The 19536-nt window shown below is 48.4% G+C and overlaps 1 protein-coding gene across 2 annotated transcripts in view; it reads left to right on the plus strand.

Annotated features, from left to right (window-relative positions):
* Papss (3'-phosphoadenosine 5'-phosphosulfate synthase) overlaps nucleotides 1-19536 on the plus strand; it is a 62292-nt gene that overhangs the window by 18823 nt on the left and 23933 nt on the right. The window contains exons 1-2 of one of the 2 annotated variants that reach the window (XM_077649552.1): nucleotides 15969-16234; nucleotides 18170-18281. In XM_077649552.1, coding sequence (XP_077505678.1) covers nucleotides 16205-16234; nucleotides 18170-18281 — 142 coding nt within the window. In that variant the 5' untranslated portion in view covers nucleotides 15969-16204. Of the gene's footprint in view, nucleotides 1-15968; nucleotides 16235-18169; nucleotides 18282-19536 lie in introns of those variants that run through there. The other variant, XM_077649553.1, reaches the window with a different exon arrangement.

Raw genomic sequence — 19536 nt, forward strand, 5'->3', positions numbered from 1 at the left:
TTGCTGCCGCAGGTAACTGCATTTTAAGGAGACCTGATGGCGTTATGTTAACCTCACACTCCGCCCAATGCTCATAAAGATTTGCAGTAATACATGTAACCGCAGAATATGTTACCTGAAAGTGACGACAAGTCAATAATAATTTAGAACAGGCGGAAAATGAACGCAGTGAGAGGCGCCCATGAAAGGACAAAAATGTAAAACGAACTGAAAGCAAACAGTTACGTCTCCAAAAAGTCCAGACGGCACTACCTCGAAGCAGCTGGTCGAGCAAGAAACGTGCAAAGAGATCGCGCGCCCTGAGAGGACAAAGGACGCTGAATCAGTGCCTAAACCAGCCAGCAACAAGCGCACTCTTGTGCTTTGGGCATGCACTAAAGGAGAGTGACAGGCTTTACGATGCCATGGATTAGCAGTATATACCTTTGCGGCGCCGCCAGCAGAACTTTGTGATGAAACGTGAGCCGCCAGAAAAGTAAACTGATATATCCGTGTTTCTCAGTGGGGCGTATGCGCGATCGCCGTCCCCACTGTATGTTTTAATTTGTTGATGTGGTTGTCAACCCTCGTTCCTGTCTTGTAAGAATTGTACTTATGAAATTTTAATATAATTTTCCTGGCGGGGGGTCTTGGAACGGTTGCGCTCCTATTGAAACTTTAGGCCTGATAAACACTTCGCGTTCTGCTTTATGCCGCTTGTGTTAGCCGATCCAAAAGCGTCATAATTACATTCCGCGTGAGGTCGCTTTCAGCACATCCTGCCCCGCTGAAACATTCGCTAATAGCCACGCATTCGAGCAGTGTCCCAACCCCATTCCGCACCCTTTGTTCTCCACTGCCACGTCCTTCTGAACATCCTGTTCACCTTCCTGGAGTTACGTGGCACGATCCGGAAGGCGCGCTACAGCGGACTATATAGATCAGGTCTTGGATCAGGCACGCTTTAAAGTAGTAGTTTGTGGTTTCATAAAAAAAATAACAGCAAAAAGGAACGAAAAGATTTTTGCTAGCCCCGGCATGTGCCATCGATACTGAAGCACCTGAGCTGGGGCAGCGGAAATTAAGGATAGCAGGCAGAATGGAGACATGAAATGAAAGAGGTGAGGGGACAGGAAGAGAGGATAGGGGGAAGAGGTAATGTGCACAAAATCTGTTTATGCAATAAACGCTTTAAAGCATACGGCTGAGCATTTTGGAAGCCTGCTGGAGGTTCGAAGCCCACGCGGCTTGGTTGACAGTGAGAGGTTTCTGTGCTATATAGACAGCGCGCGCAATTCACCCAACTCCTCCAAGAGTGCAGTGCGTCCGAAATGGCGCCAAAGAGCGTCCATTACAAGCCAGCTTGTTCGTACCAGCTACACATCCCAGTACCCCGACATGCTGTGAGGGTGGGATGAGATTGCTTTCTTTTTTTTTTCAATTTAGAATTTATTTGGACGTGCCTGTTAAACGTGCAATAGTCGCCCGAAGCGGGGGAAACGCAGGCACGCAAAGGATGGCTTGGGGCGACTGGCACATCGTACAGGCCGTGGCACATTGGCAACAATTACACGATGAGTATGAAATTCAGCGATAGGGAACAAAAAGGGAATTGTGCGCATAAATCGTTTCTCACTAACAGGACAAAATATTTCACACCATGCTGTGTCCAGAATACAGGAGGGTATACTGCATGCCTCGATATAGTTTACTCCCAAGGAAACAACGTGACCGGACCTATTTGTACGGTAGACAGGACACTGAAATGTCTCAGAAAACTTTGTAAGCCTGTCGCGTATGATCCCCTATGCTTAAATATTGTCTTGTTTTCAGAGCACTTAGGATCGTCTCGAAAGTTATGCATGAAAATCGATGTACATACTACAAAAACACCACAGAAAAAAAAGGAGGCTCGTTGTCATCGCTACTGCCTTGAATTGACATATCTTCCTCCCCCCTCCCCGGACTTTTCTTTCGTAGAAACGCCCCTTGCAGGCACAAATGCCTTTGTACGCCGGTCAGTGCTCGCCCGTGTTACGTTCTGTGTTATCATTACGTTATGACACCGCTCAGGCAAAGGATTTACTTCGCATCCAGTTAATTCTTATATTACATCCTTATTACTTCTTATATTACTTCTTTAAAAAAAACATCCAATGGTCCTTGGTTTAGGAGACAGTTGGCTTCCGTCGGAGCGACGGAGTGAACAGCGGCACGGACGGCCAATGCTGTCGACTCCCCCCCCCCCCCCCCCCCCGGTACACCACAACAATACGGAGGAATAGACGAGAGATTCGAATCTGAGGCGTACGCTTCCCTCACTAATGCATGAAGCGGAGTACGAGATAAGAAACCCTTTGCGTAAAGAGTTGCAACAAAAAAGAAAACGTAAGCCACGTATCGAGGCAAAGCTCCGCCGTTGTCACTGCACCGGTGGGGCCGGCTTTCGTGGCGGCAAATAAGATAGCGAGCACAGTGCACCTTTGTCTAGCCGGCACAACCAAATGAGGTCGCGGTGCTCGTGAGCGGCTATCGGGGGGGCAGATAATGCTACACGGAGCGCGCGCTCTCTGCTCGGCGCTCCCGGACAGCCGTGCACCTGTGCTCGCCCCGGGAAAGCGAGGGATCGCTCCATATACCTCAACTGAGCTCTCTTCTTTTCCTCTCTTTGCTTGACTTTTCTCTCTTTTTTGCCCTTCTCCCCGTGTTCAGCGGAAAGTAACCGCACCTGTGGGGACAGGGAAATAAGCCAGCGGGGAGACGCGTCGCCTGAACACACACGAGCTGCCCTGCGGGGGGAGTCTCGCTCGCGGCTGCTCAATGTGCTCGTTCTGACGGAGCAGAAGTGAGCCCGAGAAATGTTCCCATGGAGTCCGTACAAACTAGACTGGCCTCAAAAATTTCTTGTTGCACGAAAATTGTACCCCGAAAGCTCTTGAGTCGACGCGGTGGCTCAGCGGTCGGGGCGCTCGGCTACTGAGCCGGAGTTCCCGGGTTCGACGCCGGCCGCGGCGGCAGCGTTTCGATGGAGGCGAAACGCAAAAAGGCGCCTGTGTGGTCTACGATGCCAGAGCACGTTAAAGATCCCCAGGTTATCGAAATTATTCCGGAGCCCTCCACTACGGCATCTTTTTTCTGTCTTTCTTCTTTCACCCCCGCCTTCCTCCCTTCCCTTACGGCGCGGTTCGGATGTCCAACGATATTTGAGAGATACTGCGCCAATTCCTTTCTTCAGAAACGAAGTTTTGGTGTCCGCCGAGATGTCAGACAGATACTGCGCCATTTTCTTTCCCCAACAACCAATTTTCCCATTTTTTTTTAAATTGGTCAAAAATATCCGACCTCAAGGCGCCCGCTCGCCGTGAAGTATGGAAAAGTAGCCTAATCACGTGGTAATAAATCGCATGAACGATCGATTGCAATAACAAACAGCTAACGCTCCTTGCTTCAACGTCTTGCAGACGGTGGCGGCATATTTGTTTTGTTAGTTTGAGGCTTCTTTAGCCTTCATTCCATGTTTTGGTTAGGACTTACGTTCACTAGTCAGGAAGGCCTGTACCTCTATTGCTTACTTATAATAATAATAATAATAATAATAATAATAATAATAATAATAATAATAATAATAATAATAATAATAATAATAATAATAATAATAATAATAATAACGCCTTTATTTTACATCATTGTGATCGGGGAGGTAGGGAGAAAAAGTTGGGAAATTGGCTTGACGAAGCTCCCACTCCCCACCCCCCAGAAATAATAAAAAAGTTTAAAAAAAGTCATCAACAGAACAGTGTAGCGTGTGCAGAAAAATAAAAGTGCACTCGACGACATCTCCCCCTATGCTCTCTTCCTGTCCCCTCACCTCTTTCATTTCATGTCTCCATTCTGCCTGCTATCCTTTATTTCCGCTGCCCCAGCTCCGGTGCTTCAGTATCGATGGCAGATGCCGGGGCTAGCAAAAATCTTTACCTTCCTTTTTACTATTATTTTAATAAAAAAAAAACACTACCACCACCACCAACTTTCCAATCTCTTGATCTAGATATTTCTGATTTGATTTGATGGGGTTCAACGTCCCAAAGCGACTCGGGCTATGAGGGACGCCGTAGTGGAGCGTTCCGGATAATTTCGACCGGCTGGGGTTTTTTAACGGGCACTGACATCGCACAGCACACGGGCCTCTAGAAGTTCGCCTCCATAGAAATTCGACCGCCGCCGCGGCCGGGATCGAACCCGCGTCTTTCGGGTCAGCAGCCGAGCACCATGACCACTGAGCCACCGAAGGCGGGTCAGATATTCGTGATTTGGTTGTTGGCTGTTGCGGTGGCCGTTTCCGTGCCCCCTTTGGGTGCTTATTTGACGTCGTTTCGGTCTTCCGAATAATGTCTGGCACACACGTCCCCCGCTTGACACGTCAAAAATCTCCGTGCGAGAACCGAGGAGCGAATGCCCAAACTATGAGAACGCATCGCAAGGTCTCAAAGTGTTCAAGCACACAGAGCCGCAAACGCGAATTCAAGCGCACAGAGCATTGCTGTGTTATTAGGCCGCGGAAAAGCTACGACAGCTTAGGCCACGCTTCGGGCTCTAATGTGCCAGTGGAATTGAGGGCAGACTGGCCACGGCTCACTACCCGCTGGAGCAGTATACTAACAGCTTGCAGCCAGATTATTGGATCGGTTTATGGGGATTAACGTCTCACAGCGACCCGTCGGAGTGGAGGGCTCCGGATAATTTCGACGCCGTGAGGTTCTTTAACGCGCTCTCACATCGCACAGCACAAGGGCCTCTAGCATTTCGCCTCCATCGAAATGCGCGCCCGCCGCGGCCGCGATCCAGCCGGCATATTTGAGGTCAGCAGCCGAGCACCATATAACCACCAAGCCACCGCGGCAGCTACAGTCATGCAGATTTTGTAAGCATTAAGTCAACTTCGCGTCAAATACTGAGACCAGACATCGCGGTGGAACATGTGTCACAATACGAGAGCCCCGCCGCGGTGGCTCAGTGGTTAGGGCGCTCGACTACTGATCCGGAGTTCCCGGGTTCGAACCCGACCGCGGCGGCTGCGTTTTTATGGAGGAAAAACGCTAAGGCGCCCGTGTGCTGTGCGATGTCAGTGCACGTTAAAGATCCTCAGGTGGTCGAAATTATTCTGGAGCCCTCCACTACGGCACCTATTCTTCCTTTGTTCTTTCACTCCCTCCTTTATCCCTTCCCTTACGGCGCGGTTCAGGTGTCCAAAGATATATGAGACAGATACTGTGCCATTTCCTTTCCCCAAAAACCAATTATTATTATCACAATACGAGACGGAATAAAATGATGCCCCGCTGAAGTATCTTCGACCAAATTGCAGCAAGTCCTTGATGCGTTTGCGTTTTTATGGAGGAAAAACGCTAAGGCGCCCGTGTGCTGTGCGATGTCAGTGCACGTTAAAGATCCCCAGGTGATCGAAATTATTCCGGAGCCCTCCACTACGGCACCTATTTCTCTCTTTTCTGCTTTCACTCCCTCCTTTATCCCTTCCCTTACGGCGCGGTTCAGGTGTCCAACGATATATGAGACAGATACTGCGCCATTTCCTTTCCACCAAAAACCAATTATTATTATTATTATTATTATTATTATTATTATTATTATTATTATTATTGATGCGTTCGAAGCGCCATTATCACGCCATCACAACCCTCAAGGTCGTGATGGCGTGACATCGTTAGAAATGGACCACATCAATGTGGCGCTATATGAATTAGTTGTCCGAATGGGTCCATCATAGTCAAAAACAGGAGAGATAGTATTCATTTCTCTAATATTATCGCGAAACCTGCTGGGCAACCCGACTCCCGTCTCCTTGCTAAGATCACTTGTCAGCTTCCCGCGCGCCGTTTGACCCACAATTCCCATCATTTGACTGCTGCGCAGAGCTTCATCATCAGCCTTCACCTTGTCAATGTCGACAGTGCCGCAGCTGCGTCGAAGCCAGTTGTGAACGGTTCAATGGCGAACGCTGACTTCATTGACCTCATCAACAAAGTTGTTTCATTTTAGACAACTTGAAATTTTTGACAGGTTCCCCTCCAGTTCCTTTCAACTTTTGGTCTCAATTCGTGTCCTGTATCAATCTGATGGTGATGATGATGGTTATGATGATTTTTTTTTTTACACAAGGGCAGCTTGGCCAAATAGCGCCATGTCACAAATTATTCTACACTACTCAAGGAGGGGTCAAAGACCTATTTTTCAAGCAATCGACCCCTGGTAAGCCGAGCACCAGGCCAGGGGAAAGCTTGTACCCATTGTATCACCGGTGGGTACCCTTAGACACTGGGGATCGAACCCCCGCATAGGAGTGTCCTGCTTCAAGCTTTGTTTTAATCAAAAATCAGTGTGGCTAGAGGCAACTAGCTGATTAGTATGAAATTTCGGTTCACGATTGACCGCTGCCCGTGCGCCACGGCTGTTCGATAGCGAAACAGGCGGTAGACCAGCCAACCGCCAATCACGAACGCGTCTTACGCACGAAAACCTTTTCCAGTTCATCCCCACTGCGCTCGCGTTCAGCTTTCAGATTCGTTTCCATTAAGCGTCCTGGATTGTTTTTGCAGCCCTATGATGCACTGCAGAAACGCTGGCTGACAAAGTATACGCGTACTCGCAATGTGTCGAAAAGTGTCCTCCGTATTTGCCGCAACGATCCTGTTTTGTAATGCAGGCGCACCCTTTGATGGGCGCCACCTCCAACCTACTGGACGGCATCGCCAGCACACGACCTCGGCCGGTTCGGGAGAACTGGCGCTAATTTTGCGCAGCTTGCTCGTAATTGCGTCCACTTTGCCAGACTGTTTGCCGCGTGTAACCTTCGAAGAAAACGCCCAGCCATCCCTTTCTCTTTCTCGCCCCGCCACCTCTTTTCTTTTTTTACGGGGGAGGTGTGTGTGTGATTCGTGTGGACTGTACGAGGTGGACGCTGCGCAGCGCTTCGCAACACGTCGAACTGGCGCGCTAATTCCTTCAACTCTGCCCGGCCTATGTTGTCGCCTACTGGCAAAAGTGTTCAGGGTGTGGCTACCTAAGTTTCTTGGTAATATTATTTCCGTATTTTTAGTTCCCATAGCTGGTTTGTAAGCATCTGAGAGGCGCGGAAGTTGAGGGCTCAGAATAATTTCGGATTTTAAGGTGCGCGGAAACCTCAGGGCAGGCTGCTTTCATTGCATCCTTCCAAATCCAGCCACCGCGTTGAAAAACACTATGCAGGTGTATCCCAGCTTTACTTTGAGTAGAAGCTAGGACACGCGAGGTTTTCGACTTCATCTAGCTTATCATGAAATTTCGAAACTAGGATTATACTTTGACAGCGGCACGTAAACGAAGAAGAAAAAAAGCCGCTTAGAAAGCCGTAGAAAGTGAAACGCTTGAGGTGACCTTGTTTCCGCATGAAAATAAGTAAATAAATGAAAAGAGGGCAACCGGTACAACGCTAATTACACAACTGAGCATGGCAACAATACAATTTCAAACAGCGCTGTCTCCTCCTCTTTCTGGTCCTGTTGTCTAGCGCTGTTTGAAATTGTATTGTTACCATGGGACACCAACTCGCCCAGTCTGCTACGCTTCTACAACCGAGCATGCTGGTTGGCTGAATGCACAGTACTGTCGTTGCCGCGAACACATTATCGCCGAATTCCCTCACGATTTAAAATTTTTGCGTTGTAAAGAAAATACGAACATGGAGATTAAGCGCGCCCTGGCAGCACAGGTGCTCTCTGCGGCACGCGTCCGTATCGCTAACTGATCCCTTCTCTTCTCTGACGGTTATTTGCCCTCTCTCCCTGCATTCTTCAACGAAAGAAATGTGGCACAAAGAGCTTGCGGCCTTGGGTGTGTGTAGCGCAGCCTGACAGCTGCTTGTATGATTTTCACAGACAGATGGCCTTTAAATAAATGCTTCGAGCGTCTCACGAGACGCGTGCGCTTCACCACGGGGAGGATTTTGCCACGGGGACGCAGCCTCATCATCGCGTTTCATTCCGTGACGTTTGTACACGTCAGGACTCAAACTATACCCTTCTATTGTTCTCACTGAGTCAGCCTGTTCCTAACCCATCGTTACCCTCACCTGTAAGCGATGTACGCCGCCAACAGCAGTCTGTAAGCGTTGGCGGCTGACGACTACTTCCTCTGTAGGAGAACGCACGTGGCGCAAGGTAAATTGGCATTGCGTGGCGTCAAGGCCGCGCAGTTCACTGGCGTGCTTGCGGGATACGTGCGCGCAGCGCACTTGCAGAAAGTCCGCAAAAATGTCGATGCCTCGATCAAGTTGCTGCATACGGCATTAATTAGGCACACGGGGCGAGGCTTCTTCTTCTTTATATTTTACTCTTTCTTTCTCCCCTCAACCGTATAGATCTAGCTGCTGGCGGTGACATTCGTTAGTCTGGGCGCTTAATAATATAGAAAAATACAAATCATTGAATGCCGCCCTGCTCTCAGCACACGGCAGGCTTGCTGGCGGTGACAGCGCAAGCCTATCGGAGTATCCGAGAGCCTCTCCTCCAGCATTTTTTGTCTCCCCGACTTCAGCATAAAAACGAGATCTTGTTTTTTTTCGCTGATGTTGTTTCTTTCCCGAAAGGCATGCGCTGTCACGCACTGTCACAATAACGCGCCACTTTTTGTCAGTTCTTCAGAGGCGAAGAGAGAAGCAACACCCGCTTTCGTCCTTCCATTCCTTCTTGCGTCACTTTGGAGGAAGTTTCCCGCCCGCCAATCGTGCCCTGTTCGTCCGAGACGGAGCGACGGAGCAGTCTCCTGCGTGCGTGCGCACCCGGTTCCGGCGGCGCTCGTCGTCGCGAGCGAGCCGTAGCAGACCGTAACAAGGGGGGCACATACGAGCAGGTTGCGAAGAGGCATGAATACGCGACGCGCATTCGCGTGACGTTGGCAATTCAGGCCTGTATAGCATTCGCGTTGCAAACTGACCTTACGCTAACCAAAGGGCCAACTCGTGAAAAGCGCGCCGAATGTGGAGATTTTCTCTATTTATTATCGCATTCCCCGGCGTATACTTCATGTGGAGATTTGTTTTTACCTTCGGCGACTGCGGAGAAGTGAAAACACGTCAAGCACGACACTGTGAGTCAGCGGCCGTCCGGCTTTATGGGGATTTGTTCCCGCTAGCGATGTAAATTTCCCTCCCCGCCTTCCCCTCGTCCCCTTTAATTTTTCTTCATTTTTGCGCTTCTGTTCCTCTCTTTGCGTCTTGCGTTACAAGGCAGAGTTAATGTCAGGCTCATATTTCTGAGCCTTCCGAGGTACCCGTTACTCATGTTCAGGTTGTCCGCATAAATTTCGTGAACTCGGTTCCGCAGACGACGATTTGCAGCACAGTGGTCGATACAAAAGCCGCTGCCTTTCTCTACATTCGAAGAGATATGTCGCATCTCTCAGCACACTCGAAGCAAATAGCGCTAGATGCTCAATAGTTCAGCCGCAGAGCTCTCTGCCGGTTTGACGAAGAAAATATTTCTGGGGCCGCTTCTTTGGGATCACGAGTAACTGTTCCCGGCTCCATGCGTAACGCAAGAACGGTGACGCACGGTGAACAAAAATCGAAATCCAGACAGTGCGCGAGTTCTCAGAAGCGGTGCAGCACGATTTATTTATTTATTTATTTATTTATTTATTCAAAATACCTTACAGGGCCCAGAAGGGCATTGAGTAAGGGGGGCAAAACAATAGATTAAGCAAATAGGAAGAATAAATTAAAAACAACGCGTGAAACAAGGCAAAAATTAAACACAATTATAAATATACAGGGCAAAACGTAACTAAAAGACATACATCACCGCGAGCAACAAAAATTAAATTAGTAGCAAGAATGCATCGCAAGTGCCCAATAGGCATCAAAAGGAAAAAGCAGTAGTCATAAAAAACATACAGATGGCTGAAATTGCTCAAGAAACCAAAACTTTGTAAAATACCAACGAGAAGAAAAGGGGACCAAGGACACAGAACAACCTGAAACAAGACACAATGTCGTTAAAGAAAATGTTTGTGCAGTTGGTCTTGAAATGATTGGTGGTTGCCGATAGATGCGATACAGTTGGGAAGATCATTCCAAAGAATAATGGCACGTGGAAGTGCAGATGAATTGAATGCTAAGGTTCTTCCGTAAATGCGTGTAATGCTATACTGATTATGTAGGCAGCGTGAAATGCGTGAAGGCTCTTCGAGGGGCAAGGGAGATGGCCTGGTGCTATGACGATATTTATGAAGTAAGCATAAAAGAGCGATCTGAGGCGATCTGAGGCGCAGGAAATTCTGCTAAAAGCTCTCTCTGCTGTCGGGCGTTTGTGACAAGCCACGCAGGCTCGGCCGCTAAATTTATGGTGCATTTTCATCCCTTTGACGTTTTTTCCCATTGCGCGTGTGCCTCGCAACTGGCTGCTATTTACTTCAACGTCACCGTGCCATACGAGTGACGCACATGTCCTAAAACGCGGGTATGCGAGCTTCGTCGGTGTGAGGCCCGGAAAACGTCAAGATGGGGCATAAACTATTTGGAATTCATGCGCAATGGTATTCAGGAACCTGCGCGAGCCAAGCCAACGACGCGCCGATGTGTCTGTCCATTGTCCCTTCTTCTCGTGCATGCGGTCAATGATCAAACGAGCTAAATGGCAGTCACTGTACCAGACGTTTCAGGCAAGCCCGCCACTAATATTTTTTTTTTTTAAAGTAGGTTTCGTGGACTATAAACGCGGCTCCTACGACACAAAATAAGTATCAATGTTGGCGGATATCAGAAAACAGGTGAATAATTTTAGCTAGGAAGATATTAACTTATCTCTGATAATAAACATTGAAGCCATTACAGTTCAGCGCCTGCTTTCGCTTAAAGGTTTTGAAGCCGGCCGTTAATAATAGACATGTTAGTTTTCAGAATTCCGAAAATGCGATTACCCTCGTCGCCGTGACTCGACAAATTTTGACCATCTCAGAAAAGACGCGTGCTCTCGAAAAGACCGCGCGCAAAGCAACGCCCCCCCCCCCTCCCCCCCCTCTTTCCACCGTGACCTTCCACCTTCCATCGCAGCGCAGGCGAGGCAGACGAGGTAACGTGGCACCTGTGCCTTGGGAGCGGCGTGCGCTGTAGGCGTTGCTTTGGTCGCGGGCTTTTCGAAGATAGCCAAAACTTGTTGAGCCACAGCGCCGAGAGTAATTGCATTTTTTAAATTCTAAAAACGGCAGTAGCTGCAACTAACGGCCGGCTACAAATCTCCAATTGAAAACTGGCGCGTAATTGTAACAGTGAAAAAAGTTTATTATCAGAAATTAACATTATGCACCTGCTTAAAAGGTCTATATTTTAAAATAAGTGGCGGACTTCCCTTACGGGTGACGCAAATAAAAATTGATTAGCTTTTGATTAGTAAAGGCCACACCCTTGGTTTTGAAGAGCACCGTATACATTGCATATGGTTCCAAGTTTAGAGCTGTAGAGAGCGCCGAAAGGCGTTCTGCGGACCTTGGGTGCAAACCGCGGACTTTCAGCCTGCGCGGCCGTGTCTGCATTTCGCGGTGACTGAAGCGCCGCCGGCGCTGCCGGGAACCGAGACTGAAAACCCGAATGGCCTACATCAAGACCGGAACCTTCGCCGCCCAGAAGGCACGCCCACCGCATACTTCTTCGGTCTGATTCTCGTGAAACTGCTCGTTTTTATATTAAATCTAAATCTTGCTACTGAGCGGTCGATACCCTCGTTGACACTTCAAGATGGCGAGCGTGATAACGATGGCTGGAGCGGGCCGTGGGTCTGTATGTTTTGTTTTTTTTTTAATTTTCCTTGACCGACTTTTCCGAGCCCCGTCAGCGGCACAGGCGGACGAGGACGAGGCCGTTTCTTGTCGCTGGTGGGCGCGTGGTGAACGCTATCGGCGCCCACTGTCCGGCCGAGAAGAATGGAGCTCTCGAAACCGAGGGATGCGGCCCTCGAGCTTTGTCAACAAGAGTCCGTCCACTGGTCGCGTACGTCAGTCACGCCGGCGCGACTGCGCGTCCTTCGGCCGCGCAATTTCCGTATCGTTATCATTCCTTGGGCCCACGTGTCCCTTCTATTGGCTTCGGCCGCTGCACTCTCGGGTCGTCAGGGCCCGGACGCACCATTAGGGCCGCCTACGGCTGGCTGCGCGCCAGGCGGCGAAGGACGCCTCAGGCATGCGCGCATCCCAGCTGCGCTGGCGTTGCCAGAGCGGGCTGCGTAGTGCAAAGTTGGCCACAGCTCGAACAGGGAAAAAGCGCCGGAGAGTCCCGGAACTCGCCAATTTCCTGGCGCGAGCGGTGCTCTCCGCTGCTCCCGCTTCTGCCTCTCTGAGATGGTGCAAACTCTGGTGACGCAAAGAAAAAAAAGAACGCCCGGGGTTCTTTGCTGCCTGCATACAGAGCTGGCAGATATGAGGCACCCCTCTGCGGTGAACGTATCGCTTAGCCGTAATCTCGCCTCAGTCGCGGAAGCCACAGACGAGCCGTCGGCTAGAAGAAAAAAAAAACGCATATTAAACGGCGTAGCATACCGCGTGCTTCGACAGGAGCGGAGGATGCGTGGGCTAAAGGTTTTTCGCTGTCGTATTTGTCAGCCAAATCTAATCGCGCTCTTTCCCCCTTTCCCGCGGAATGTTAGCTGCCCATGTGAGGGATAGCGGGCAGCGCTGTCGCTCCTCCCTCGAGTCGCTCCACGGCACTTGGAGGAAGGGTGGCGGGGATATGAGGAAAGAAAAGGCGCAGTGCCGCAGCTTTGCATTCCCCGGCCGTGTGCGCACCTTGGCTGCTTCTCGACTTGGCACATTCCTCGCGTGAACATTTATCTTCATACCGGAGACGTATTAGCGGAGACGCGTACCGGTTTATCTGACGCGTCCTGCGCGCGCGGCAAACCGGGATGCCGGAGCCCGCATACCTGCGGCGTGTGTAATGAAGTATGCGGTCGAACTCAGAACGCTGGCCGCAAACGCGCTGCGCAACAAGACCCCGTAGATACATATGTACAGCCTTTGTCAAAAATACGCAGCCCAAAGGGTTTGCTTGTGATCGCTGCAGCGTGATTCGTTTTGCACCTCTGCGAACTCAATCTGCCGAAGGCGGCAGGAGCTTGTGCCCTCAACCCTCCCAAGCACAGGACTTGCAAATGCGCTTCAGAACCCCGCTACGCAGCTTAGAAGCAAACCCCTTGGAGTGTATATTTTCAACAAAGGCTGTACATATCCACCGACATAAGATTGGGAACCGAAGCGCGGCTGGTTGGCGTTGCACCGATCCCATGCCTCATGACTGGTTACTACACCCGGCTACTCCAATACTCATTAATTAAAAGGCATTCATTTACCCGCGGTGCTAATGCGAATACATAGCGGCATCAAATCAACATACATCCCGCACGCATATCCACGGTTTCTGCCATCAACATTTCGCACCATGCCGGCTGTCGCTGAAATTCTCATTACCGCAAGGGCAAAACACCCGGTGATTTTTTTTTTCTACTGGTCCTGTTACTGGGGCACAGAACTAGATCATTTGCCATTAAATTTTATCCATTCATCCATCCATTTTACTTTTTTTGTTCACGAGCTCTCTGTGACGTCATAATGCACACACACGCGCTCGGCAAAATCGGAAGGAAGAGATGCACCGCCCGCTCCCATCCCCCCACTCCTCCAGTCTTTTTCTGGCTTTCAGAATATAGCAGTCTGCGAAAGTATTATTGAAGATAGCAGCTTTGTAAGACAGCAGAACCGGGTTAAATGCTGATGCATTGTTTCTAGAAAAAAAAAAAAACGAAATGCATGGGTTGATTGCTGCAAGTGCGTACCCCAGATAAATACTGCATTAACCCGTCGCGGTGGCTCAGTGGTTAGGGCGCTCGGCTACTGATTCGGAGTTCCCGGGTTCGAACACGACCGCGGCGGCTGCGTTTTTATGGAGGCAGAACGCTAAGGCGTGCTGTGCGATGTCAGTGCACGTTAAAGATCCCCAGGTGGTCGAAATTATTCCGGAGCCCTCCACTACGGCACCTCTTTCTTCATTTCCTCTTTCACTCCCTCTTTTATCCCTTCCCTTAAGGCGCGGTTCAAATGTCCAACGATATATGAGACAGATGCTGCGCCATTTCCTTTCCCCAAAACCAATTATTATTATTATTATTATTAATATTATTATTATTATTATTATCACACGTCACGTAGAACGCGGCAGGCACGTGCTAGTGAGAAAAGCGAGAGCTACTCTAATGCATTTTCTTCAGCTATCTTGCTTGACCAGGTGGTTTTAGGAACACCATGAGGCTATACACCGCAGAAGACACAGGACAGGGGGAGGTGACGAGGACGGTCGTCACCTCCCTCTGTCCTGTGCCTGCTGCTGTGGTGTAGCCTCCTGATGTCTCACCAACTGGCCTACACACCTACCCTCCTAAGTTTTAGGTACCCGTTTAATTAGTGACAGTGACCAAGTGGATACATATATAATACATGTCAAATGTTCTAATTTTTTTATAGGCTGGGGCACTATAGTGCGTGAATATATATCTCAGAATTAAAGACTGTACTCTACCTTGATACTTCATAAAAATAAAAAAAAGAAATTAACACTTAGAATTATCGTTACCGTTAATTTGCCCATTCGTCCAATAATTTCTGAGCCTAGCCTTAGAAACGCACTGCTGGACAAACTTTGCCAAACATGTGAAGGAGGCAAGCTAAAGACACTCAGCAAATTACTCGATTTGCGGGGTAACTAATTCAAGCGATTAAGACCTCACTGAGAAAGCAAACGTCGAATTTACTTTTAATTTGAGACCGTTAATTGTGCTCATCTAAAATCTGCACCTAGTGACCGGTCAAAGTGAAAAATTGATGATGATGAAAAATTAAGGCTAGGTGGTACAGAGTCGCGTGAATAATGGGCTCTCTTCGTCAAATCGAAAAAAACACACACCCAGGAATGGTTATAATGCTATATAGCAGTATATTATACTATATTATACTGCTATACTGTAATAGCAATATACTGCTTTCATTCATATTTGAGCTCATTTTTTTCTAATATTTATTTTAAACACATTTCTCGCTCACACACACACAAAAGTACGCGCCTCGCGTGTGACGCAAATGGAACGTTATTTCGCAGCAAGCCGCGGAGCGCACGGAAGCAGACCAATAACGTTGTAGCAGACGACGGACTCTCCCGTCTGCAACAGGACGTGCTGCGCTACGGCAAGAAGAGCGGCAGTGTGCGAGGCAAATAAGTGTCGGCAGTGACGCACACTGAGGTGCTTTCCCCTTTATTCCATATGCGCGTGAGTGCAGTCTACGGGGATATGATCTATCAGCCCCACTGCGAAATTTTTGTGGGTGGCATATCATCGTTATATCATATCGCTTGCCTTGGTTCTTTTCGCGCTATTGAAATTTTTTGCTTTAACAGCAGGAATGTTACACGTCTACAGTTAGCATCATGCACACGTGCGCTGCATCGTTCGTGCGAAAAAACAAAAAAGCAGCATTGCTTTTACGACGCATACCTGCTCATGAGCTAGCGACTTTGCCTCGCGCTGAAACTTCTATGGTCGTTTTGAGGCGTTGTATGGGTGAAAATTCCGAATGCCATGAAATTACAGCTTAAAACAGCGTCTCTCTTTTATTGCATTCATTTTACAGCATTACGTTACAAGCACATTTATAATAGCCTCGATATTAGAGAAGTGAAATGCAAATCATTTGTCTATCGCCAGCAAATTAACAAAAAAAAGTTTGTTGGATTTCCGGAAATGTGCGAGCAACCACACCTAGAAATCCTTGCCAAGTTCTTGAAATATGCGGCCGCAAACTGCGCAAGGCGATTTCGATTGCTCTCTTGCGTGCCGCTGACGTCGCTTTAACCTTGGCGTCGTCGCGTCGCTAGCGTCGAGAGATCGTTGCTATGGAGAGGTGGCGCTGCTGTTCTTTGTTGGCCAAGTAGTCTTCCGCGCGTTGCATCGCATCCAGCCTCAGCTGCTTGTTGTTCGTCGGCGGTGCTGGCACGCTCGACGAACCAGCTGCAGTTCACCGGCTTGGATCCCCTGAACAGAAGATTTTTCCCAGTCGTTTTCGCATCTAAAGTTCTGCTGCATTCACGTGACTAGAGCAACTGTGATTCTCTGCCGGTTTTCAAACTAGCCTCATCATGCCGAATATCAGCTGTAACTTCGAGACAGTAAGTGCACATATGTTTTGTATTGGGCTTATTTTGCTAGGTGATAAGCAGTTGCTCGTACCCGTTGGAACTTTCTCTCTGTACTCGAAGCTAGTAGGTAGTCTCATTGTGCCGCATGTTGGTAGAGCATCGTTTTCAGTAGTTTTCGCAACTGCGTTGTTGCATGCAAGTTGCGTCAGGACAGCTGATAGACCGGTTTTGTTTACGCGGTATACACATGTCGGACCGAAACTGACTGTTATATTGACTTAAAGACCCGGGCGCGGAATTGCCTCTCATGAGCTACTCGCCGTGAAAGAGTGGGCAGGTAACCCTGTCTTTTAGTCGGCTGGGACAAAATTGCCTTCGTGGCTGATAATTCCTTGATGGCCTTGCGCGCCTCAGTTGCCATGACCCAAAAGCGCCGACTGCCTCAGGACGTTGTGAAACAGAAACCGCATTGTCGTACGTGACGTTCGAAGGGTTTGGATTAGAGCTTGACAGCCGGATCGGCCGCTCTGAGATCTCTGATAAGCGGTAGTTGTTGAGGCAAAAGCAAGTGGGCGGCTGTGGAAAATTCACCTGATGCTGTATTCGCTGTTTCCACCAGCTGAGGGCCTCAGTCATTCATTGTGCGACTGTGTTTATGTCCAAACACTTGCATATTGTCTTGTGCTTAACTGGAGCTGGCTGGTCACTTTTAACTTGAGTTTGTGTAACCGGAGTACGAGTGCATGTAATTCATGGTTGTAGCATCAATAGTTTGATCTATCTAGCATGTACCCAACGTCGCGGCAGGAAGTGGCTTTATGCTTCTCTCCTGGTTTAATTATTCTCTCCCTAGTTGACTTTTCGGGAAGGTTTTGTTCAGTGGGCTGAACCGTAGCTGAAGCTAGGTACGTACGAAACATCGCTGAGCGCAGCATTTGCAAAACTGTTGACGTCTGTTCTGTGGCAGTGTAAAATTTCCGCGATTATGTGGCAGCTGGAAAAAGTCTGTGAATATGTCAAAGGGAAGTTTCATCAGTCTCCCTGCATCCTCTATTGTTACAAAATCTCCATACCTTGTGTCCATCCAGCTGTTTGTTCTGTGCAGCAGAAAATGTAAGAAGCAGTGGCATGGAAGGTTGTTGATTGATTACTTATTGTTGCATGCATTCACTTCTTTCTACCCGCCGCGGTCGCTCAGTGCCTTTGGTTTTCGGCAGCCGATGCCAAGGTCGGGGGTTCGATCTTGGTCGTGGCGGCCTTATTTTCATGGAGGCGAAATACAGAAACGCATATGTGCTGTGTGATGTCAGCGCATGTTAAAGAACGTCAAGTGGTCTTAATTAGTCAGGAGCTTAACACTGCGGCATTCCTCATAGATCACATGCTGCTTCAGTATGTTAAAACCCACAATTCACTTATTTCTTCAAATAATCCCTGCATCATTTAATATTGCCTATTTTTATTCACGTCATCCATGCTGTAGGTGCATCCTTGGTACAGATGACTTTATGGCAGACAGACTTAATTTGTTGCAACTTTCCAGTTTGGGTGTGTGTAATCGTGTGCTGTGTGTAACATTTAGGTAGAAAGCGGTTTAAAAGTGACAAAATTACTCTGCGGCCATATTTGCTGGGTGTTGTATCTTGGTATCCTGTTCCAAGTGCTGAAGGGTTCGGTTATGAAAAGATAGCACAGGAAAGTGTCATTTCCTTTCCTTGCCTTTCCAAGCACTGGAAGAGATCCCGAGGATTACTGCTGTCCAGGTTCTGACTATATTACTCACTGTAAACCAGTTGTTCCATTGTCTAGTGTTTTTTTTTTCTATCTATTAAACCTCTTTTGGGAGGTGTGCTTCACTTCATTGTATAGCTGCTCTTGTTGGCGACTAAACTCGAAGTGTAATATGCAACAGCTGTGAGTGCTGCTGGTTGACATGCATGGTAAAGTCTTGTGCTTTGTCTGCAGAACCACAAGTCCACCAATGTGGTCTTCCAGAAGCACCATGTCAGCCGAGACAAGCGGGGTCAGATCATGGGCCAGAAGGGAGGCTTCCGTGGCTGCACCATCTGGTTCACTGGTATGCCTAGTTGTTTGAGGGCACTTTTTGGCTAGGTGTTTATTAGTAGTCGTTATGGCACTGCTATTCATTGATCCCAAATCGGAAATTGCTAGGTTATTTTAGCCTGCTTATATGAGCAGTTCATTCATCTTCAAGAAATCACTAACCACATGGGCCAAGGACGTGTTAATAGCATGTTAATAAGGGAGCAATTACTGATTGACATTCACCCAAGCGCAGCCATGAGGCTACAAAGGGAAGCTATAAATCTTCCAAAAAAACTTCATAGTTGAAGAAAAATTCGTCCTTGTCTGAGGTTCGAAACCGGGACCACCACTTCATCACCGGAGCAGTCGCTCTATCAACTAAGTTAACCGGGACGGCTAGCTTATGGCAGTGAGAGCCAGTTGACCAGTAACTCTAAGTGGGAACAGTGTTGGCTGCACTTGGGTGGGTGTCAGTATGTTGTTACTCCCTTATTGCTAATCTACCCCACCTTGGGGGATTCTCCCAATTGCACCGTGTTCAACATCTTCCTGTTTGTGTGAATGTTCAAATGGCATGGTCTCTTCAAAGCAGCAGTGTGTTTTAAGCAGCTCAAAAATACTTTTATTGTAACACCGAGTAACAGGTAAACAGAATTCAAAGCATTGCATCTAAAAGCAGTATGGGTCTGCACCTTGCAATTCATGGTTAACAACTTTCTTGTGCAGGTGAAAAAACACAGGTATCTAGGGAATATTTGGAAAGGTACAAAAAATGGTGCCAATAAGACGGTGATAATTTTTTCCAGGCACTTGCGATACACTGCCTGTGATCACTGCACATACGATTACTGCTGGCAGCTACCTACACACTTTGGGGTACACAATCTCACTGCACTGCCCCATATTGTAGTCGGTAAACACCAGCTGCTTTCTTGCCAGTTTGGGGGCCTCGTCACTTCATCTGACCAGAGTTCTTTGGTCACACCAATTGTAAAAGGCCGGATCGAAACCCAGTCAGCTCCTGTTCTAGAGGAGCGACAAGGTGCGTGTTCCCCATGTAACCAGCTGATACCCAGGCATGCATGGCTCTTACCAGCTGACCTCCAACGGCACACGTATTTAGCAACATTTCAAACCGCTGCGGTAGCACAGTGGTTATGGTACTTGGCTGCTGACCCGAAAGATATGGGTACAGTTCCAGCCATGGCGGTTGCATTTCGATGGAGGCGAAATGCTAGAAGCCCATGTACTATGCAATGTCAGTGTACATTAAAGCATCTTAGGTG

This window comes from Amblyomma americanum, chromosome 1 (genome assembly GCF_052857255.1).
Source record: "Amblyomma americanum isolate KBUSLIRL-KWMA chromosome 1, ASM5285725v1, whole genome shotgun sequence".
In the NCBI taxonomy this organism is placed as follows: Eukaryota; Metazoa; Arthropoda; class Arachnida; order Ixodida; family Ixodidae; genus Amblyomma; species Amblyomma americanum.